This window comes from Pseudoliparis swirei, chromosome 17 (genome assembly GCF_029220125.1).
Source record: "Pseudoliparis swirei isolate HS2019 ecotype Mariana Trench chromosome 17, NWPU_hadal_v1, whole genome shotgun sequence".
Lineage (NCBI taxonomy): Eukaryota > Metazoa > Chordata > Actinopteri > Perciformes > Liparidae > Pseudoliparis > Pseudoliparis swirei.
In genome coordinates this window covers 17639182-17664033 of record NC_079404.1, presented here as the reverse complement: position 1 = coordinate 17664033, position 24852 = coordinate 17639182, and the positions used below count along the sequence as shown (strand labels likewise).

Genomic DNA, 24852 nt, shown 5'->3' with positions numbered 1-24852 from the left:
AGACACATGCGTCAGTAAGTTTACACTTCAGTGAGACCTTTAGAGCTCTGAGTGAACAGTGAGGAGGAGTCTCTAAGGAACAGAGTAGCACACTAATGGACCGCGGCCGGTGGTTTATGTACGATGCTAGTTGCTGCTCGCCAAACTATTCAGCCTGCCTTCCATCTCAACCAAACAGAGTTGCAGAGGCTCCATTAGGCCTGTCTCTCTCTCGGTCTCTCTCTCTGTGTGTGTGTGTGTGTGTGTGTCTCTCTCTCTCTCCTCACCTCTGCCTGTCTCCTCTCTGCAGGGCGGCAACAACGCAGGACACACGGTGGTGGTGGACTCGGTGGAGTACGACTTTCACCTCCTCCCCAGCGGCATCATCAACCCCAAGGTCACCGCCTTCATTGGTGTGTAATGTAGTGCGCAAACACTTTGAATTCCCAATTCACATTTGTGACACCATACGCTCACTCGCTGGATCCGCACACACACACTTTTTTCTCATGCGCAATAACGCACAGACACCCATTCCAATGCCATTTTTACCGTCGCATTGAAAATGCGGAAGGTTATGTTTTGATCGCTGTGTATTTATTTATTTATTTATTTGTATGCGTGTTACTCGCATAACACAAAAAGTATTAAACCGAATCGCATGAAATTTGGTGGGATGATTGGTTATTATCCGGGGACCATTTGATTAGATTTTGGGATCGATTGGGTCAAGGTCAAGGTCATGAAAAGGTCAACATCTTCTTGAATCGCATGAAATTTGGTGGGATGATTGGTTATTATACGGGGATCATTTGATTAGATTTTGGGATCAATCGGGTCAAAGGTCAAGGTCATGAAAAGGTCAAAATCTTCTTTTTACCATAGCACGGTCCATTTTTATCCAATTGGCATGCAACTAATGCCAAAATGTTCATAATTCAATGCCCAATCTTATGATATGCGAAGGTATGCGCTCTACCGAGTGCCCGTTCTAGTTCCTCGCTATTTTCTTGATGAATTGATCATGTCTCCTTTTGGCCCGGCTCTCGCAATCTCCAACAGGAACGGCCTCCATTTCGCCGAGTGCGACAGTGAGTCTGATCAGTTTGACTCCGAGCCAGATGCATCACATTCACTTATCTGCAGTAATTTCATTAGCTAATGGATTTTTTATACCACCCCCTGCACACACATCTGCACTTCAATACGCAGCCCTGTGGTCTGTCAATGTTTAATCACATATATGCTTTTTACTTCTTTGATATATGACACGTTAATGCTCTATTGGCTCAAACACTCAGGAAGACGTGCACTTTAATCAATGTTGTTTCAGAGCATTTTGCTTTTGCCCCACCAAAAGAAATAGGACGACTATTACAAAAACATCACGATGCACCCGTGTATATTTTTTTCTTCACTTGAGCTAACCGTTAACATCAGTGGTTGTCAATCCGTAAAACAATTTCAGAACAATACATTCGATTTGGTGGAAGCTTTTACCCCAAAGTGCCCCGCTGTACTATAATCGTATACTTCAGCGCTGTCCGCTCCCTGAGGCCAGCGACTCTCAGCTAATTTAAGCTCTGCAGAGTGACCTTTTCCCGGAGAGAACAACTGTAAAATGCACCAATTGGGCTGATGGGATCATTGTTGTGTGTCTCTGTAGATGTGTTATGATTATTTTTAAATGGAGAGCAGGCTGGTTTGTCATTTCTCTCTCACTGCAGTAAAACCGGCGTCGGGATTATTTTACAACGAATGGACACCGAATTGGAAATGTAGAGATTTACGATCTCTTTCTTGATGATCCTGTTTTTTTAATGTGTGTGGATATTTACAGCCATCCTCGTGGCATGTTTTTATGACTGCAATCTTGGTCTGTCAGTTTGTCCATAACTTTGTCCTAGACTGAAATGTCTTAACAGCGTGATTGACATACATTTCAGTTCAGACATTCAGTCGCTAGATGATGCAACCTTATGATTTTAAGGACCACCTGACATTTTCACGAGCACACCATGAGTTCCACGTTTGGGAATGTCTCGACAACTGCTCGATGCATTGGCGTGAAAGTTGTTACAAACATTCATGTCCCCGTCAGAAGAAATTGTAATAATTTTGACATACTTTGGTTTATGACTAAATACTAAATAATGTTATCGTGCTACTTTGCAAAACTAAGGTTGTGAATATGGTAAACATTACTTACTTGAGGTGTCCGGTGGATGTACGCCAAAGACTATCTGCTGGTGACGTTGAGAACCTATGTATTTATTTATATATTTTTAAAGGCAAGTTTGTTAAGTGTCCGCTGGTGTTAATCTACTGTGGATTGTGTTTTTAGCGTGCAGTCACACACCCGTTAGCGTGTCGGTGTTGTTCTTGTGTAAAATCATGCTAAATGCATAAAACAGACAATTTATGTGATTGTTGGGAACAGCTGTCTGAATTCACTCCGTCACTGTGCTGTATTCAGTTTTCATAAAGCAACTGATAACATGACCCAAATCTGACCAGTGTTTTGTTAATATACTACGAAATATGCAACACATCAACCTAAAATATAGCTCTTACTGCTATCTTAGCGGGAGCTCTAGTCAGTTATCTTGTTATTGTGCACATATTTCTCCGGCCTATTATTGGTGTTGCTGTGCCTCAGTTACACAGATGTACAAACAAACACTGATAACTTAAAATTGCTCAATGTCCCAGTGTGGAAAACATGTTTTGTTACACCATCCTTCTCCTCCTCTTGTGTGATTAAATAGATAAATTGTATTTCAAACCACATTAATGGCGCAGCACTGGGAGCAAATCTGCATTCAGGTCGTCGATGTCCCTGAGCTGCAAATGCTTTTTATCTCACACATTTGTTCCTACAGTGCCACTAAAATAGTTTTTTGTTGTCGTTTTCTTTTAGCCCGTCTCTCCCCATTTCTAACATTTTAATTTGTTCAAAGTAATTACCATGTCTCCAGTTAATGTTACCCAATTAAAGCGATAATTAGACCCAGCTGTTTGAATTCTCCTGTGAACGGGCATCGTTTTGGACCAGTTCTGTTTGTCAGAAATACATCCCGCTACTTCAGTTTTATTATTGAAGTTGATGCAGAAAATGCAAATAATGAAACCCCACGCACCAAAGGGCTTTTATGTGTCAAGCATTAAATCCAAACAAGACGTCACAAAACCAAGTAGTTATGTCAGCTCCACTACATTAATAATAATTCAAACTTATATAGTGCTTTTTTAAAATACACAAAGACGCTTAAATCTCTATCTATCTATAGTTACTTGCATATTCAGATTATTCATACAGAATTTTAAATATATAAAGTAGTAGAACAGCTAGCTGCGATCTAAGTGATAGTTACAATTATAGCCCAGTGGAATTTTATATATAAATATAACATTTTTGAATGCAGGACTTTTACTTGTAACAGAGTAAATATTTACTGTGATAGTGATACTTTTATTTAAGTATAAAGACATTTATGAAGAATGTGCATCTTCCTCTAAAAAGGCTTTCAGGAAAAAACCTCTTTGGTAATATTGTTCATGACTCATTGATTTGTGTGAATAACCCATGAGGAGAGGTGGACATCTATTTGAGTTGATGCATGCTATCATGAATTTAAATGAACAGGTGTAACTTTGCACACATCCATCAAACTCTGTTCTGTTCTATCAGAGACTGTAATCTTAAACGGCAGCTGTGGCTCCGGAGTTGGAGCGGGTCGTCTTTTAGTCACAAGGGTGGCGGCACAGCCCCCCCCCCCACCCCGCCCATCCACCCACCAACACCACCACCTCCCCTCCTCCTCCTTCCTGGTCTCATGTCAAATAGTTCTCTCATTCCCAAGTTTAACCATCTTTTTCTCTCTTTTCTAATTTTTTTTTATCTCAGGCAACGGTGTCGTGATCCACCTGCCAGGCCTGTTTGAGGAGGCAGAGAAGAACTCACGCAAAGGGAAAGGTGAGTTGTTTTTTAAAGGCACACGGCAACAGAACAAGACGCAGCTTTAACATGTGAAGACTCAACGTGTATCTGTGTGTGTTCAGGTCTTCATGAGTGGGAGAAAAGGTTGGTCATCTCAGACAGAGCACACATTGGTAAGTCCTCTATGTGTGAATGTTTGAATGTATGTGTGTGTGAGCCCTGCTTTCTTCTTTGAGGTGTGTGAGAGTGTGTATCCCCTCTCTTCCTCCTCTGCAGTGTTTGACTTCCACCAAGCGGTTGATGGTGTTCAGGAACAGCAAAGACAAGAGCAAGATGGCAAGATGTAAGAAACTTGTTGCTTTAAAAAGATTCCGCACACAAGCGCATAATATTCACAAACATGGCGTCAAAGATCAGATTGGTTGTCGCATCTTTCTGAGAAACGAGTTGACTCATTTATCTTAATGAGTCACGGCCAACATGCAGATGAACATCCAAGGTCAGATATTCAGTCTGAGTCACTATTTTTAAAGTATTAATTTCAACAGGAAGTCATAATCTTTTCTCTCTTTTGTCCCTATCCTTCAATCTGGGTTATTTTTAGAGATAAATCTATATTGTTGATGCAGAGCCTCACTACATCAGAACTGTTTCACATATTTTACACTCAGGCTGCACAATCGACATACATGTCTCCTTGTTTTGTCGTTGAATTTGATGTGCTAAAATATTAAGTGCAGCACTTAGCAGCTAAAGAGACAGATATTTCCCTCAGGAATTGGTGGAGACCAAAAACGGATGTATAAGAGAATAAATAATGTATATATTTGCCTGTTGGTCAGAAATCAATGCTCATGTAGCTCCGTAACTGGTGGATGGTTTAACAAGTTCCCCACATCAAAAACATTTGACATCAAAACATGACCATATGTCAATGCTGCGTTAAAAGCTTCACCTGTCCACAGTTATGTTTTACTGGTCACAAAACGGGTGACAAAAAACACCAGTAGTGACAAATTACATCATTTTTATCTGAGTTTAATTATGCACCACTTACACTCAACAGAGCTCTTTACTAAAAACATCTGGTGCTTTATCCATCTGGAGACCCATGTTTACTGTATATCACTATGTGACATTCAATTGAATAATTAACAAAAAGTTAACAGCAATTGTAGAAACAAACAAGATTTTCATATAAAAATAAAATAAATTAAATTTACTGGTGTTTATTATTTTGCACATACTTTTGTCTTCACTTCATATGTGAAGAAACGTCTTCCCACAGTGACGCACAAGCATATAATCTTCCCACTGTTCATCTGTCTGGCCTCTCTGAGGACGTCTCCAGGCAGGAGGGTGCAGCCCCCTGCAGCAGGTGGAGTTTATGAAGAGTGAGACAGAATTAGAGGAGCACCGCCTCGTCAATAAACCAGCAGCTTCCTGTTGAGTTGTGTACTTTTAGTCTCTTTACCGAGACACAAGTATTGCATGAAGTAATTTCAGGTCTTTGTGTTGTATTGCACGCCCTTTTTGAAACGATAATAATTAATTATCACAGGCGTTGAACCCCACCGACTTATGTGAGGAATGTTAAGCTGAGTCCGTGGAGCATTCACAATATTAAGCTCAAGTGAGATCCAGTGTGTTCCGGTTCAAAGCTGGGCTGTCTTTACCAGCTCAGCTGACAAAGCCCCAAACACCCAGCCAGCTACTGTGTGTGGTGTGTGTGGTGTGTGTGGTGTGTGTGTGCGACAGAGTAAATACATGTTTTGTAAATACATGTAAGACACAGGTATCTTAATGGCACGGCCATTATAAGCTTTTAGCAGATTGCTATCTGGTTTCTTAAAACTAGAAACACGAATACAAAACGTGCAGTCTTTTTTAGTTTCAATAAGACGATTGAAAAAACAAAAACAATTGAAACCAATTTGTGTTAGTTTGTGCAGATGTTTTACATTTGGACAAACGAGCGGTTGTAGAATTTGTTGTGTGAAAACGCATTAACGATGTAGAATATGTCATTTTACTGCAAAGGAAATCATTTATTGAAGGTACGCTGAATACATTTTGCACATGACGTTTGTGTGGACATTTTCTGTGACTAAGTCTAACGACATTTATGTCTTTTCATATTATTTATGGCTTATTTTGGTTTTTTATTAGTATTTTAAATATAAGCAGCAAAAAGTAGTGGGGAAAGTTAATTAGCAATGTAGTTTAATCGATTATAACAACTTTAAGGTTAATTTACTGTTCATGCTAGTTTACTCTACAACAGTAACATGCTACTTATGCATTAACCATTATTATAAACAATATTATATCAGAAACATAACACATGGTCATTTATCAGTCGCAGCAGCTATCAGTAATTGTAGTATTTATTCAATTCAGTTTATTTGTATAGCCCAATTTCACAAATTACAAATTTGTCTCGGAGTGCTTTACAATTTGTACACATAGACATCCCTGCCCCAAAACCTCACATCGGACCAGGAAAAACTCCCAAATAACCCTTCAGGGGGAAAAAAAGGGAAGAAACCTGGAGGAGAGCAACAGAGGAGGATCCCTCTCCAGGATGGACAGATGCAATAGATGTAATGTGTACAGAAGGACAGATTTAGAGTTAAAATACATTCAATGAATATGACAGAGTGTATGAATAGTTCATAGTAGGCATATTCCACGATGGAGACCTCCACGATCCATCAGGCAGATGGAGGTAGAGAGGAGGAGTGGGCGGAGTCTCAACAGTGGGCGGAGTCTCAACAGGGCAGTGGCGTCGTCGGTAGCAGGAATTCCACGACCCAGACCTCGATGATCCATCAGGCAGATAGGATCTATGTCGTCTTTAAGCAGCCTCGTCGGGATGGGGTCCAAGAGACAGGTAGACGTGTTCGAAGTAGAAACCGTTGAAGATAATTGGTCACGGTTGATGGGAGAAAAGCCATCCAAATATATACCAGGGCATACAGCGGTTTCCAAGGCCATTCCAGTTGAGGACAGATTGGCACTGGTTAAGGGCAAGAGATTATTAATCTTGTCCCTAATAGTTAAAATCTTTTCATTAAAGAAGTTCATATAGTCATTACCACTGAGGTCTATAGGAATACTCGGCTCCACAGAGCTGTGACTCTCTGTCAGCCTGGCTACAGTGCTAAAGAGAAACCTGGGGTTGTTCTTATTTTTCTCTATTACAGCTGAGTAATAGGCTGCTCTGGCATTACGGAGGGCCTTCTTATAAGTTTTAAGACTATCTCGCCAAACTAAGCGGGATTCTTCCAGAGTAGTTGAACGCCATATGATTTCAAGCTTTCGTGACGTTTGCTTTAGTTTGCGGGTCTGAGGTTTATACCAGGGAGCAAATCTCCTCTGCCTCACTGTCTTCTTCAGAGGGGCTATCGAGTCCAGTGTCATTCTCAGTGAGCCTGTGGCACTGTCAACAAGATGATCAATCTGGGACGGACTAAAGTTAGACCAGGAGTCCTCTGTTATATTGAGATGTGGTATTGAATCAAATGCAGAAGGAATTGCTTCTTTAAATTTAGCTACAGCACTGTCAGTTAGACATCTGGTGTAGAAACTTTTGACTAATGGTGTACACTCCGGTAGTATAAATTCAAAAGTTATGAGGTTGTGTTCTGACAGAAGAGGATTCTGTGGGAAGACCTTCAAATGCTCAATGTCAACGCCATAAGTAAGAACAAGATCAAGCGTGTGGCCAAAGCTGTGAGTGGGTTTCTGTACTCTCTGACAGAAGCCAATCGAGTCCAACAATGAGATGAATGCAGCACCTAGGCAATCATCATCAACATCCACATGGATATTAAAATCTCCTACAATAATAACTTTGTCAGTTTTAAGAACCAAACTTGATATAAATTCTGAGAATTCAGATATAAACTCTGAATATGGACCTGGTGGCCGGTACAGAATCACAAATAGAATTGGCTGTAGTGTTTTCCAGGTTGGATGTGAAAGACAAAGAACAAGGCTTTCAAATGAGGTGTAGTGTAATTTAGGTTTAGGATTAATTAATAGGCTTGAGTCAAAGATGGCTGCTACTCCACCTCCTCGACCGGTGCCTCGAGGAATGTGAGTATTAATATGACTTGGAGGAGTCGATTCATTTAGGCAGACATATTCTTCATGGCTCAGCCAGGTTTCAGTTAGACAACATAAATCAATGTGATTATCTGATATTAAATCATTTAGTAACACAGCTTTAGATGACAGAGATCTAATATTTAGAAGACCACATTTAATAGTCCTGTTTTGTTGCACTGCTGAAATAATGGTGTTAACTTGAATAAGGTTATTGTGTACGACTCCTCTTCTGCTTTCTTTTGATAGAATTAATTTAAGTTTAAGTGGCCGTGGGACAGACACAGTCTCTATGGAGCTCTGGGAGGGACTGGGTGAGAGGGGGCAGATGCCCCGGGGGAGAGATGTGCTATGGGGGACACTGGGTGAGAGGGGGCGGAGGCTCCAGGGGAGAGATGTGCTATGGGGGACACTGGGTGAGATGGGGCGGAGGCTCCGGGGGAGAGATGTGCTATGGGGGACACTGGGTGACAGGGGCGTGGGGCTACTCTGTTTCTGCTTTCTGACATCAACCCTGCGTTGTCACAGATATGGCTGTCTGTTGATCAACTTGGTCATATTTGCAGAAATGAGACGCGCTCCGTCCAACGTGGGATGGATGCCGTCTCTCCTCATCAGATCAGGCTTTCCCCAGAAAGTCTTCCAGTTGTCTACGTAGCCCACATTATTCGCTGGGCACCACCTCGACAGCCAACGGTTGAAAGACGACATTCGGCTAAACAATTCGTCTGTCTGCAAATTTGGGAGAGGGCCAGAGAAAACGACGGTGTCCGACAACGTCTTGGCATAAGCACACACCGATTCCACATTAATTTTAGTGACTTCCGAGCGGCGGGCTCGGGCGTCATTACCACCGGCGTGTATTACAATCTGACTGTATCTCCGCTTATCCTTAGCCAGCAGCTTCAAACAAGACTTCACGTCGCCCGCTCTGGCCCCCGGGAGGCACACGACTCTGGTCCGCGGCTTCGCTATTTTCACGTTCCTGACTATCGAGCTCCCGATAACCAGGGTGTGTTCCTCAGCGGGTGTGTCGCTGAGCAGGGAAAACTGGTTCGAAACGTGAAGTGGTTGGTGCACAGCGGGCTTCTGTGTAGACTTACTACTCCTGCGAACAGTTACCCAACCATCCCGGCTGCACGGTCACCGCCGGGGAACAGCTATCAGCTGACTGTAGCTCCGCGCCGACTACGGGAGAGGGCGGGCTAACTAGCATAGCTGTCTGAGCTTCGATAGCGCGGAGCCGTGCATCTAACCCACTTAGACCTGCCTCCAACCTAGCAAATAAACTACACTTGTTGCATGTATCGTTATCATTAAGGGAGGCAGAGGGATAACTATACATGAGACACACTGAGCAAGAGGGAGCGGGAGGGAGAGAAGAAGAAGTCATGCTCGCTGCTGAGCTGGCAACCAGAGCTTACCGGAAGAGTGAGATGATACTTAAATAATGTACAACCTAATAAATTAAAAAGTTTTCATAGGGAACCTTAAAACTTCTGTTGCAGTAGTGTTGTGTTGTTACTGAAGTGTCTAAGTACTTCTTCCACAACTGGCAACACATCATGTCGGCTTTTAACTTGTGCGCTGAGAACTCCGGTTGGTTATTGAGCTCCTGGTCGTCAGATGTTTCCTTCGTTTCATTAAGCGGAGTTATAAGAAGTGTTAAGTACCGGCATCTGACTTTTTTAAATAAGCTTTAACAGCTGCCAGATTCACTTATCTGTGAGAATGTCTCTCGTCCACTATTATATTCTGCATGTTTTATCTGAAATGATCTTCTCTCGTCACATTCTCAATGTAAATGTCCTTATTTTCCTACAACCCACTGGTTCTAGATGTTGAGATGAAAAAACATAAGTTGTGGAATGAGATCACATGGTCATGAGACTTTTATGTGTGCCCCCCCCCCCCTCTCCCTCCCTCCTTCTCTTGGTCCTGCCCAGCCTTGGCACAACAAAGAAGGGGATTGGTCCAGTGTACTCGGCCAAGGCAGCACGAAGCGGTCTCAGGATATGCGATCTGTTGGCTGACTTCACTCAGTTCTCTGAAAGGTATGTGTCAATAGTCCGGGATTATGTTTCCATCTGGGTTTTCTGATTAAATCAGCATGAGTGCATTTGTTCAGGGTGTCACGGTCAATGCTCTCCAAAGACTGTTGGGCAATGAGTCTGTGTAATTTCATGGTTTGTTTCATGTTTTCCTTGAACTGAGATACTTTCACCCACACAGAACCAGCTTTTTGTGTTATTGTCTGCTTCAATCACAGGCACCTTTTCAGGAAGTCCACCGGCATTTTGATCTGGAAGAACACGTCCCTGCACTAAAACAACACGAGGGGGTTGCGTTCGTGGGGTTCTAGTGATGCATTGAATGCAATCAAGGAAGTCCGACTGGCACTGCTCTGCAGTCTGTAGACAACTCTGGAAGGTTGTCACTCCAACAACTACTTTATCTTTTGTTGCTACCATTGCAAGGTAAACTAGAATGGGCACTCGGTAGAGCACATACCTTCGCATATCACGAGATTGGGCATTGAATTATGAACATTTTGGCATTAGTTGCATGCCAATTGGATACAAATTGACCGTGCTATGGTAAAAAGAAGATGTTGACCTTTCCATGACCTTGACCTTAACCTTTGACCCGATTGATCCCACAATCTGATCAAATGGTCCCCGGATAATAACCAATCATCCCACCAAATTTCATGCGATTCAAGAAGATTTTGACCTTTGACCCGATCGATCCCAAAATCTAATCAAATGGTCCCCGGATAATAACCAACCATCCCACCAAATTTCATGCGATTCGGTTTAAAACTTTTTTTGTTATGTGAATAACACACATACAAATAAATAAATACACGGCGATCAAAACATAACCTTCCACATTTTCAATGCGAAGGTAACAATAGAAATACTGCCCTCACGTTACAAAGTAATTCAAAGGCCAGGAGACGTCCCATTGTGGTCCAACAAAAGTTGCGTCAGGTTCTACCTTCTTTTTGCCGTAGCCCTCTGCCTCACTGCACTGGACTCATTAAAATGATCGATGAGAGCTAATGACGGTCTGAACGGTCTAAATGGAGTTCCTGGGGTTTAGTTCCTGCTCTCCCACATATGAAAAAATACGCTTTTTGATGACTCGGGAACTATGGGGGTCAAACCAAACCCTACTTTTTCCATTATTGGTACATCATAATGGTTCATTAGGGGCAAGGAAGCTATGTTGTTTATGAGCCTCCTGTGTTTCTCATTTTATTGCAACATGATTGAGAATGGCATCAAACCAGCTCTCTTGGAAATTAATCAAAACTTGTCTTTTTTTTGTTGCAGGTATAACATTTTGGCCAAGCAGTACAAAGCAATGTACCCCACTCTGGAGATTGACATAGAGGGAGAGCTTACAAAATTAAAGGTATTGTTTTTTTAAATTATTTAAATTTCTGCAAACACTAATGATTTCCTCTTTGCAGTAGTAACATGCGGTGTGATTTCTAGGACTATGTGCAACGGATCAAGCCCATGGTGAGAGACGGAGTGCACTTCATGTACGAGGCTCTTCACGGCCCTCCTAAGAAGATCCTGGTGGAAGGAGCCAATGCAGCTCTACTGGACATCGACTTCGGTCAGTACATCACTGTGTGTGCACGTGTGAGCGTGCACGAGCACCGCAATAAAGCCCGAATTACTCTTAGCTTCTGTATATTTTTTTAATGATCCTTTGTGCTAACTCTCTCCTCTGAAAAATAAACGTAGTATAATAAAAAAATGCTCTCAAAATATTTTTTGTAAATGTTTTTCAAGACCGCAGGGTTTTTATTTTGAGAGCAGGAATTTACTCAACCTTTTTTTCCGTTTGCGTAATAAAGACACAAATCTAACTTCATATGAAACACTCAAGCTTTGTGGTGCTCTTTACAAACGTCTGCTCGGAGCTCAGACTCGGGCTGTTGGTAAGTTTACTAACTGCCGCTGACAGGAAGTCAGTGTTCGACCAAAGAGAACTTTGCCAGGCCACATGAGCGGCCGAACCGGTTCTGTGTTGACACAACAGTCTCTATGAACACTGGAGTGACCGGCATCAAGGCGAGGAAACTCAAGCCTTTGTTTGCTTTCATAACAGCAGTTTTCAAAGATCTTTTTTCTCTTTTTTCCCCTGTTTTATCGAGCTGGACTATAATTAAATATGATAATTTATCGAGAAAATACTTTTTTGTAATAAGAAATAAGCTTAAACATTTGGTTATTTCATATATACCATCTATTTATTGAACTACCAGAAGATATGCTATATTGTGATTTCATTATGTAGATATGAAATGAAGCATATCGGAATAGAGAATGCTTGCCATATCGCAGAGTCCTCGTGGTTTATTACCTCAGGGACATCCTCGGGTATGTTTTGAATAAAGAACGATGAGTTAAAGTATCAGATGTGTCTGTGTTTGCATGCAGTTCAGTTATCACGGTCAATGGACGTTGTGTTGCGCCTTTCAAGTATTCAGACTACTCAAAGCACTTAAACACTACCCTAACATTCACCCTTTCACACCCATTCATATACGGATGTTTGGGGCGAATGTGCCACCCATTAATTCAACTTTAAAGTTTTAAAGTATGTTTATTGCACTTATTTGTATATGTATAAGAATGTTTACTTCTTCTCGAAGTCAATACTCGACACAGACATGATGCACAGTTTTAGATACAGTGTGATTTATTTTTCTTCAGTATCAAAGCACTCCAGTGATAGTTATTTGTACATTTTAAAATTATACATTTGTACATTGCAAACCGAAAGTGTTAATGCCAAAATGGAAACGCATATTATGTATAAAACAAACATTGAAGCCCACTAAAACCATTGCGACATCTCCAAAAGCCGTATGGGAACTGCAGTCACACAACTTAAAGCATGTTTATCAAACAAATAAGAAGAAACAATAGAGGTGAACATTTTATTTATAATATTTTTAAATGTATCACCAAGTCAGTGAATGTGCCATGAGGCTGACGGGGGTGATAGTTTCGAGGGCCCACAGTGTCAGACTTTGAACATCTCTCCTCTGCCTGCAGTATAAAGGAAACGTGTGACCAGTCTTCACTCCTGCTGCCGTTACAGGGACGTACCCGTTTGTGACCTCGTCCAACTGCACGGTGGGCGGCGTGTGCACGGGTCTCGGCATGCCGCCCCAAAACGTGGGGAACATTTACGGGGTCGTCAAGGCGTACACCACCAGAGTGGGCATCGGGGCCTTCCCCTCAGAGCAGAGCAACGTAAGGGGACACGCGCATCAACTCATACCGCCCATCAATTCGTAAACGAGACTTTTGACTAGAACACGGACATCACTCAAGTCCTGGGGAAATTATAAAAAACAATCAAGTCGGCAAGCGGCAAATACTTTAAAGCTATGGACTCTCTGCGCTCATCTTGTTGTCTTTAGGAGATCGGAGAGCTTCTTCAGACTCGAGGGAAGGAGGTGGGCGTGACCACCGGAAGGAAGAGACGATGTGGTTGGCTGGATCTGGTTCTCATCAGATATGCACACATGATCAACGGCTTCACCGCGTGAGTTCAGCGTGTGTTCGTATTGAGTCGTATAGTTTTACGTGTTCGTCCGTCAAAGTTTACCTCAAGTGTTTATGAAGACAGCATTTACTAGAAACGTATGGGAGGTGAAGATAAGCAAGGTGAGATATTTATAATACATATGACTATTTGTAGAGGTGTATGCATCTGTTGCATCGAAGTTTTAAAAAAAACGGAAACATTTTTTATTTTTTCGGTTCTTTTGGTCGTATTTTCAAGGTAACTGCCAGTTTGTTCTCATAATAGATCTTTGGTTGGTTGGCAGTGGCCGATGTATTCAGTCTCATGACCTTCCTGTCCTCTTTCTGACCCCAGGTTAGCGCTCACCAAACTTGACATACTTGACGTGCTCGCAGAGATCAAAGTGGGCGTCGCTTACAAAGTCAACAATGAAATTATACCTCACTTTCCAGGTGAGCCGGTTTTAATACATGTAATTATTATGTAATTATTATTACAATGTGTTGAGACTTGAACAGTCTTAAAGTGGAGTTGATGCATCTTTGCCCTCAGTGGATATATTGTCAAACCTCTCACTTCTTCTTCCGGTCTAGCTGTTATTTATAAAGAGCAGAAACGTATTGATCTGTTGTCATGCCGGTTTGATTGTGCTCTTCTGTGAAGCTGATGGTGTGAGTTTACTCTCCCCCCCCAACCTTTCCTCATTGATTCTGTGCCAGCCAATCAGGAGGTGTTGCATCATGTGGAGGTCCAGTATGAGACGCTGCCGGGCTGGAACAGTGACACCTCGGCTGTGAGAGACTTCAACAATCTGCCTGAGAACGCCCAGAATTATGTCCGCTACATCGAGCAGATAGTGGGAGTGCCTGGTACGGACACGCACACACACACGCACACGCACACGCACACTCACACTCACACTCACACTCACACACGCACACTCACACGCGCGCATTACATACATTAGAGATTTAGATAATATGATTTTACCTGTCTGACCTGATCAAAAATACATAACAAATTAAACAAGTACAACTAAACTAAAGGAAAATTACTTTCTGAGTTTGAGAATTAATGGATATTATGTGTGATATTTCCATGCAGTTTTGTCTAGTTATGTTTAATTTCTTGCACTTTTAATTAGGGTTGGGTACCGGAAACCGGTGCCAATACAACCGGTATTACCCGGACCGAAACGCAACGCACATTCCGGTGCTTCTTTCCGGTGCCTGAGCCGATTGAAATTGAAAAAAACTATTGTTGTGAATTTCTCTGGTGACTCCGCCCTGTCAGCAGGTTGCGATAGCCTATCATATTTAAGTTTGACAGCGGAGGCATGCACCGTGTGTGACTGCGTGAGCCCGTGTCGAGCACACCAGCGTCAGGCTGGGCGCGAATAATCCCAATGTTGTTTTAACCCTGTTTTCAATCAACAGGGTACTCATTGTATCCAGACACGTCTCAAAAAAAGTCAATTATTATCACAATTATTTTATACAATTTCAAAGACAGCAAACTGTGAATGATTTGATGATTTGTTGGTAATTGGGACCTCTATGGCATTAAACCCAGAATACTTGCACACTGCTTCTCAGACGCTTCACTGTTGTGTGATAAATGATGAATTTCAAGAGCGCCATCTGCTGGACCTCCAGTCAAACTACATCAAATGGTCTGCCGCGCTCCGAGACGGTCCATTCTGAATTGGAACACGCCATTATTACAGATCGTGTATCTGTTTTCCAATAAAAGGTGACGGCCCTGATTGGAACCAGCTTTCCAATCATCTCGACAAAAAAGGCTGCAGACAGGAAAATAGATCTGTTTTCTCATATTTAAATGATTCCACGCACACCAATCATGGACGGATTAAGAAACCACGGGCCCCTGGGCCTGGACGTGTCAAGGCCCCCCCCCCCCACCCGCAAAAAAAAAAAAAAAAAAGTTAAACAAATAAATAATTTAAATATACTTTTTTTTAAAACATCGCTAACAAAACAGTCCGTATGGAACAACGATACCGGAGCTGAACAGACAACATAACGCGAATTATATGACCATGACATGAATGACTTAAGCCTAGCATATACCGGCTATGGCGCATCGTGTCATATCATCATATATCAATACAAAGGTAACTAGAACGGGCACTCGGTAGAGCGCATACCTTCGCATATCACAAGATTGGGCATTGAATTATGAACATTTTGGCATTAGTTGCATGCCAATTGGACAAAAATGTATCGTGCTATGGTAAAAAAAAAGATTTTGACCTTTCCTTGACCTTGACCTTTGACCCGATTGATCCCAAAATCTAATCAAATGGTCCCCGGATAATAACCAATCATCCGACCAAATTCCATGTGATTCAAGAAGATTTGACCTGTTCATGACCTTTGACCTTGACCTTTGACCCGATCGATCCCAAAATCTAATCAACTGGTCCCCGGATAAGAAACAATCATCCCACCAAATTGCATGCGATTCGGTTCAATACTTTTTGAGTTCTGCGAAAGATTTTGACCTGTTCATGACCCTTGACCTTTGACCCGATCGATCCCAAAATCTAATCAACTGGTCCCCGGATAAGAAACAATCATCCCACCAAATTGCATGCGATTCGGTTCAATACTTTTTGAGTTTTGCGAATAACACGCAAATAAATAAATAAATAAATAAATAAATACACGGCGATCAAAACATAACCTTCCGGCATTTTCAATGCGAAGGTAATAACAGCTACTTCACGCAGAGGCTCTGGCTTAGGGGCCCCCTGAGCTCATGGACCCCTGGTGCCGGTAGGCTCGTTCGGTAATCCATCCCTCAGTAGGACTATTGGGGCCCTGTTACTGACATGAATGACTTAAGCCTGGCATATACCGGCTACGGCGCATCGTGTCATATCATCATATTCATATCAATACAATGTTAATAACAGCGACGTCACGCGCGGAGGCTCTGGCTTAGGGGCCCCTGAGCTCATGGGCCCCTGGGCCTGGGCCCGGTAGGCCCGTTGGTTAATCCATCCCTGACACCAATAGAAGTCCAGTGTGAGGTCAGGGACGTCTGCTGACGTCTGCTGCACGAATGCATGGTTTACCATTTAATGGGACCCCTTTGCTTCTGTTTCCTCAGTCAAGTGGATCGGAGTGGGAAAGTCTCGGGAGTCGATGATCCAGCTGTTCTAGACAAAGGGAGGGGACACCCAAGCAAACAGGGTGCACATCAGCAAATCAACTGTACCCTTCTCCCCCCCCCCCCCACACACACACCCCTGCTCTTAATGCTTTAACACTGTATCCTCAGACTGACTCTCTGGATCGGACTCTCAACACAGACTGACCTCCCAGCATCTCCATCTGGATTTTTAAAAACCGTTTTAAACTTTTAGGATAACAGTTCCCTCTTTTTTTAAAAATTTGTTTTGATTTGTACATCGTAGCCGTTTTATTTCAGACGCGCAACACACTCGGCGACACTAGCTGCCGTCGGGTCTGAAAGCGGACTCGAGGGAACGGACTCGACACACACACACACACGCACACACACACACGAGGGGTGTTTCCCTGGAGGACCCATCCACACATGTTTGGTGGGTCAAACTGTTGCAGTGTGTGTTGGTTCATCTATGCGAGGTGCCAGTCTGGTCTGAATCCCTTTTAACCTCTGCACTTTAGTTGCTTTGGACTACACCTGCTTTATGTTTTATTCTGCCAGGTGTGCAACACATCCTGGCACGATAAAGGGATAAGATGAATATTTGTAATGTGTCTTTCTGTGTTTTTTACGTCATCAGACGAGGACTCCTCCTCCTTGTCATTCAACCAAAAGATTTGCTTTCTCGTAGCGAGCGACTGCTTCCACCGAGCGCTGTCGATGAAACGTTGATGGTAATTAAGGCCTAGACAATATCCATTGTTTTAAATACTGCAATATATGATATCTGTGTTATGTGAAAAGGTTGCTCTAGTGATGTAGCGTTGCTCTTCCATAAAGATAAGGGACTAATAAGATTTCTTTATTGTCAAAATTGGCCAAAATATCCTGACTTTTAGTCCCTAGTTTTGGGTCGAGCTCCTCAAATTATAGAATAAGTCACATTTAGAAGTATAAAATATTGTGCATGGATGATATAACACTATATCCATTGATAATGTGGGCTTAAGTATATCACAACAACAACATGAGTTGTTTGTGTTTCGGTCCGAGAACAAACTGAATATATCCGATCTTTAAGAAAACCCTCTCAGTTGTAAGCACCACCTGGAGAACATCTGTATAAGCCCGATTCTATTTACCTTACCTTTTTGATATTGTACATGAACATTAAATAGTATAATAATAACATTCTATATTTTATTTGGGGCTTTTATTCTAAAACAATTGGGTATAACCACTGTGACGTGTATGGGGACTTCGATGGCCAAAGTTTAGCATTCAGTATTTTAGAAGAAACGACGAGTTTTCACGTCGTATTTGAAGGGAAGCATCTCGTCAAATTATTGATTTTGTAACTGTGATCATTCATCCGTTTGTCTCTGGTGAGCTGAACATGAACATTTTTCTCAGGACATTGATTAAAAATGTATTCAACCTTAACTCGTGATGCTAGTTTTGTCTTGAAGTTGTGTGTAACTGTTGGCAGAACCCACGTATAACCTCAACCACTTTTAAAGTTCAGCAAAGCTCCGCCCCCTGGTAAAGACAGGAAGTGGTTCACATGCCTACTGCTTCATTGACTCCCTGTTTCAGTGAAGCAGGGTCGATCCCCTCTGCTCTGTGTGACCCTGTCTTCTTGAACTCGTCTCCCTTTACGCGCTCACACTGCCAACTTTTCACTGAATCTTCTTTTACAACCTGAACATCTGCATCCATATTTCTGCCTTAATTCCTTTACTTTTTATATTCAACATTTCCTTTCATCCCTCACTGTTGAGCCCGTTCTTAAGGGCAGACTTCTATCTTGACATCTGGTAAAGACTAAATGATTGTGTTAGGCTCTGTACGCACAACACACAAGCCAAAAACACCCTCAATACATAAATGATGGTGTTCACTCTTTTTGTTTAAATGCCTTGAAATGCAGTTTTCACTTTTTATTTCCAGTAAAAGTAATTTTCAGGTTGGGAATGAAAAACTATTAAGTTCTCAAAATGTATCCTGACATGATATCTGGTGTCTTTTGGAAACTTTTGGATCATCGCTTGAGTTTTAATTAAAGTTCTGTGGTTTTGAACAACGTGTGGCTGCTCAGCTGAGGTTTGAGGGATAGAAATATTCACATTAGCTGATTAAACTCCAAAGGTCCATTTGTTTCAGTATTGAATTACTTTTTATTTCAGATTTAAAATCCACTTTTGAAAACATGACAGAAAAATGACCAAACAAAACACGTTTTTGGGCGATAACTCAAGAATGTATTTGAAAGCTTATTGGATAACATTATGAAATAATTCTATTTCACTTCATGAATTCAGGCCATTGTTCAACGCCGTAACTCGGCAACAGAGGGGGGCATTGTCACCATGGGGTCGTGGTCTGGATCTTCTGGCTGCCGGGTTTTAGGATTTGCTCGTGAATACACGCTCCGTTGCACCATGTGACGAAGCTCAGGCCTCTGTTCTCCTGTCAAAAATAATGTTTACTAGGGCACAGTAAAAGTTGAGCATTTTTCTGATTCAGCTCACTAAATATAACAATTAAAATATGATGAATTATTATACATTAAATTATCCAGGATTTTATTTACAACCAGGAGAATTGAAAGCTCAACCTTGAATGGACGTAAAGCACATTTAAATGTATTGTACTGGTAATGTTTCTGTCACTTGAAATATAAATGCAGATTGTTTTCCTATGAAGTAGAAGTACACCGTTTGTAGTATATGGCTATATGAGTAGCATCTTTTTAAGAGCTTTAGGATCTTTTTGTAAGATGTTTCTTGTATAGTTACAAGTTTCTTTCAGGTTAAGATTTTACATACAAAATAAAGTGTTTTTTGTTGTTGTGGGTTTACACACATTGATGTATGTATATTAAAAATGTCATCATACATATGTGTTTTATATATTAGTACGTCAGCCACTGGGGACGTTTGACTAGAGAACTAGTACTTTTGATATTGAGCGGTTTCTAAAAAGGCCTTTCCCTGAAGTACTCCGCATGAGCACTAGAGGGCGCCATTTGACTGTAAATGAATGCTAAAGACTCGCTAAAGAACCACCGGACCTTTTCTCTCCATAAGAGTCGTTTATAGAAGATATCATGAAGCCGCAGACACAGAAGGTTCAGATGATTTTTTAAAATATGAATTCACTGAAAAGCAAACTAACCATACGCAGCTGCAATCTGTCTCCTCCCTGTTAGTGTTTGCTATTAATAGTGACCGCAGGTTAACTTTGACCACAGCCTCACCTGCAGCTCATTTCCCTGCCCTCACCAGGCTTCCTCTCTTTATTTGCCTACATCTGAATGCACTAACAACCTCTCAGAACCCACAAACATGCAGTTTGCCCAGATGCGTTCGGAACTGGACGAGAACAAAAACACCATGCCTGTTTCTTTTCTTTTTTTCCCCCATAAACTGGACATTCATTGCCCAGTTTACCAAATTCCACAGCTGGCCAGAGTGAGGTCATCCTATCGAACAAACTGTGTCACCTTGAAACACACACACACACAGTGGCATCTGGCACGACGCCTGGCCTTCCTCTGTATTGTGTGCTGATGAGTAGCTGGACGGCGTCGCAGCGGGCCGAAGGGCACCGCTGCACCGCGATTTGGATCGGGGCCGCGCTAATGTTGTGACCATCCACCCCCCTCTTTCCTCCTTTACCCCTCATCATCTATCACCTCCTCCCCTCCCTGCTTGTACCACTCATTCCAACCCTCTCAACCTCCGTACCCCACCACCAGCACCACCACCCAGCCCCTCCATCCTGCCGATGCACGGCTCCCCCTCCTCTCTGCTTCATTTGAATCCCACAGTGAGACCTCTTTGTCCAATGCCTGCCGCTGCATTGTGCTGCAAAGGGAAGCAGAGTAAATGGACAAGCAAATGAGTTTTCTCCTTCAGCCAACACACACACACACACTTTCACTCACCTACATGCACCCACACACACTATATAAATATGCAGCCATTCAGGAAGCTTCTTTCTCTTAAAACATTTTCTTGGATTGAACTTTGTTTCTTTGTGTGTCCGTGACCTTTTGACCAGGAAACAAAGGCTTCTAAATAAGAAAAGGAAATGCCAAGACACACAGCAGAGGGTTCACGTATCAACACGGCCATCATGTCCCCAATTAATCTATGCTGCAAAAAAAATACTTACAAAAAATATGATTACAATCCTTACAGTGAGATGGTAAATATGTAAGTAAATAATGATCCCATTCACACAGCTGTAGTCCAATACTCTATAGTACTCTATAATGTATGTAATGTATCTGACATTCAAATAGCTGTCATTTAATCTAGTGAATAATAAAATATAGATTAGTGCAGCTTTATACATAAAATACATACATTAAAAGTAACAACTTAATATCAGAATCACCAAACAGTTATATGAGAATGATGCAGAATACATTAATGGGGCAGCTTAAAGACGACCTCATAGTCGTCGAAAACCATAAATAAATCAATACAAATAATTCTGAATAAACAAAAGCAAATACTGGTCACAGCATATCTCAGTAGATGTACAGCAGTTAAAGAAATAGTTTAATATATCTTATTCACTTTCATTCGGAGAGTTGGATGAACACTTAGAACATGTTAACGCATCTGTATTTGTGTGGTTGAAACTGTTGAATATGTTAATTAGTGAGCATTCAAGGTGCTGGTTGGCAGATTGATTTGCCTTTGAGAGCCCGGCTAGCTGAGTTCATCCTTTATGCTAAGCTAAGTCTCCCGCCTCTAGTTTCACATTTAGTGTAGTGATATAATGGTGTTTATTTTTAATCTAATTTAGAATAATTGTCAAACTATTTCTAAACGTAGCAGATTTAACTTATTTCAAGCTGTCTGGGGTTTGAGGGGGAAGATCCGAGCTTGTGAGCGTTTCTGTTTCTCTCGGCGGCGCCGGCAGCGCTGACTACAGCGAAAGTGCAGAAAGCGCTGACGGTGCGTTTACCTGAGGGGGGGGGGGGGGCACCAATGGACGGGGGCTGCGCTTCCACAACGACGCCATTGGTCGGGGCGGCGTCATCGTCAGCTGCAACCGCTGCGTGAGAGCGGCACGGAAAAACCGGCGGTGCGCGCTCACGTGTACGAAAAGCTCGGCGGTCGGTGTCAACAGGGCCAGGGGAAGCTCCGATAACACACACACACACACATGGGGAGAGTAACTTCATTCATGTACAGTGGTGTGTTGCTGTGGCGATGCTCTGAATGTTTAGCTGCCTTAAAGTGGAAATTTTGATTTTATGAGTTTGCCTCCGGCAGGCGAGGTCTGGCTTGTGTGCAGAGGTCAACCGCTAGTAGCAGGTAGGTCACACCGGTGGTTTTTATTTGGCCGACATTCTCACATTTAAAAGGGACATTCCACTCCAAAGCGAGTTAAAAATAAATCTCGGGCATCTGAAATATTATCTTCTTTTTTTTTTTACTGGAGCTTTTATAAATAATGGAATCCAGCACTACCAGTCCCGTTGGTTCAAACGAGCCATTCAAGGGTGTCGGACAGACCACTTCCACAGTGCTCTTGAGCAAACCGGAGACCCTCCTGATCTGCTCCGCCGCTGACCCTCCACTCTAACCTCCCTGTGGAATGCATGGCCGTAAAAAGGCCTGTAAAGTTGTTTTTACTCTATCTCTCTTGACCCTCCTTCACCTGCTTCAATTCTTCTCTCCTCCTCTTTCCAGCCCCCCCCCCCCCCCCTCCCCGAACTGTGGCCACTCTGTAAAAGACCCCCGAACGCAGCAGATGTGCGGCGGCCGTCGCCGTTAACAGCTGTCGGCTCTTATATCAGCTCCTGTTTTACCGCACACACCAGCCTCCAGTGTACAGGCTCCACACACGCATCACCAACAGCTGTGGGACAAACTGAAAGGCTGAAATCCAACCTGCCTGCAGGGAAGGGCCTCTTGATTTCTATAATAAATAATAATAAATACATTATAAGCTTCCAGAGGCGCAGTTTGATGAAAAGCAATAAATCATTCAACAATCAATATCTCCAACATCTGCGGCCACACACATGTTCATCCTCACTAAGCCTTTTATTTGTCATCTCACCCGTCCTTCAATTTCTCTTCATCAAGCCAATACAGGCTGTGCTTTAAACTTCAACTTTACTTTGATCTTGAAAATAATGCAGGAGAGCACAATAACTGCTGCTTTATTTATATGTTATTCAAGTTAAAGCAAAATTGTTTGATTTATAAACTCAGTATAGCTATAGTGAAAAGGCAAATGTTGCTGCCTGACCATCATATTTAAACAGAAATAAAGATTGTTGGTTATTCCTCCAAAAACAAAAAGTGTAATTATAGATCTATATTAAATTATTGCCATTGGTTTTTATGATCTATTATTTATTCTCAAGTGCCCATTTTAAGTCATCTCATGGTTGTAAGTGAAAAAGAGTTTCATTGAACATTATTATTTATTTTAACTTGTCCGGATGCTCATCAGGTAGTCATAAAGTTGTACATGGCCACAACCTTTGATGCCTGAATTGGCAGAAATAAAATGTTCAGGTGTGTTTAGGTGGAATTATAACTTCTCTCTGAAGCTCTCTTTTCTTTATTCCTCTCACTATGACCTCCACCACTTTTCCCCATGTGAATACATCGGAGGAGGGGCGACCTGCTAGTGTGATCCATCTCACCTCGCCCTTCTCTCCGTGATGGCCGTGTGTTCATCGGCAACAGGTGTAAACACTTTGAAATGTGTGTTGAGGACACTAACTCGCTTGTTTCAACCTCGGCCTCAACTCCACTTTATCTCACCTCATTGTTTCTTTCTGGCATCCTTCCCCTGCTCAGCATCTGGCGGCAGTCCAAAGCCTCGCTGCCCATCTCTGGCAGCTCCGTCCATCGCCTGTTGCCCCGACTGCCTCCCGAGGACTCCCTCATGTCTGGCCTTCACCGCAGCCCCGGCCCCCCAGCTCCGAACCCTTTTTCCAAATCGCGGCCTGTAAGCTCCGACCCCTCGGCCCCGACCTCGACTCCAACCCCGGGGTCCCAGCCTCTGGCCCTGAGCTTTTTACCTTCTCCCCATCCCAGCTGCTGTCGCCTTCCCAGCCGTCCAGCCCAGCATGAGAAGCCGAGCAGCTGTTGATCAATGGGCAGCCGGGGCCAACGCCTGCCTGCCCCCTCCCCTGACCTCCTACCCTTACACATACACACACATACAACCACACACACACACACACACACAGATGCACGCACACGCTCCCCAGGGAGGCAACAGATGGGGGTCAGCCAGAGGAAAAGGGGTGTGGCGGGCTACAAAGGGCTGGGTTAGGTGTGTGTTCGCGTGCGTCTGAGGCCGTATCCGTGTGTTTGTCAAATATCTTATTCCACAATTAGACAGACAGATTCAGGCATGTTCTGTGCATGTGTGTGTGTGTGTGTGTGTGTGAGGGGCTGTGGCTGGACATTTGCTCGCCGCGTGTCTCCAGTATGGACAGGTGTTGGCGTCAGCAGTGTCCAGACTCGTTCCGGCAGCTGCCGCCAGCCCTCTTTGCCCCCAGTTTTCTCCTCTCTTCTCATCTCCCCCCCTGACAGATGTAGCCACACTACCAGCACCTCTCAGCTTTTTATGGGCCCCGGCCTGTTTTGACTTTAAATATTTGCCCAGTAGGCGCATGTTCTTGGGGGGGTTGAAGGAGAGCGGGAGTGGCGTACAACCTGACTCAGGAACATTTGATCCGCGTATGAAAGTGTTGACCCCTGAGGACCTCTGTGGTCACGTATGCACACACCTGTCTCACAGGGTAAAAGCAACATTAGGCAAACTAACGAGCTAACACGAGGAAAGAAAACAGTTCCCGATGCTGTCGATCAGCTGTCCACCGGGAACAACACCAGCAGCGGACAGCTGACGACAAATGGATCTTTTTTTGGCACCTCAAAGAATTCGTCACCTGTAGAAACAAAAAGTCTCTCATGCCCACTAGTTTCAGTTTGTGACCATAAAGTTATACTGCCAGAGAGTAACATTAACATTAAGATAAAAATATATTTAATGTTGGAGTTTAGTCAATATTTGTTATCATCAATGAATTCCTTTAAGTTATTATTATTTTATTT

General features: G+C 42.8%; 1 protein-coding gene across 2 annotated transcripts in view; it reads left to right on the top strand.

The window, feature by feature from the left end:
• adss2 (adenylosuccinate synthase 2) overlaps positions 1 to 18187 on the top strand; it is a 28062-nt gene extending 9875 nt beyond the window's left edge. The window contains exons 2-13 of one of the 2 annotated variants that reach the window (XM_056435737.1): positions 290 to 392; positions 3887 to 3955; positions 4042 to 4092; positions 4196 to 4262; positions 9976 to 10083; positions 11368 to 11449; positions 11533 to 11659; positions 13157 to 13311; positions 13482 to 13606; positions 13943 to 14040; positions 14308 to 14457; positions 16724 to 18187. In XM_056435737.1, the coding sequence (XP_056291712.1) occupies positions 290 to 392; positions 3887 to 3955; positions 4042 to 4092; positions 4196 to 4262; positions 9976 to 10083; positions 11368 to 11449; positions 11533 to 11659; positions 13157 to 13311; positions 13482 to 13606; positions 13943 to 14040; positions 14308 to 14457; positions 16724 to 16776 (1188 nt within the window). In that variant the 3' untranslated portion in view covers positions 16777 to 18187. Of the gene's footprint in view, positions 1 to 289; positions 393 to 3886; positions 3956 to 4041; positions 4093 to 4195; positions 4263 to 9975; positions 10084 to 10351; positions 10507 to 11367; positions 11450 to 11532; positions 11660 to 13156; positions 13312 to 13481; positions 13607 to 13942; positions 14041 to 14307; positions 14458 to 16723 lie in introns of those variants that run through there. The other variant, XM_056435738.1, reaches the window with a different exon arrangement.
• The last annotated feature ends 6665 nt before the right edge of the window (positions 18188 to 24852 follow it).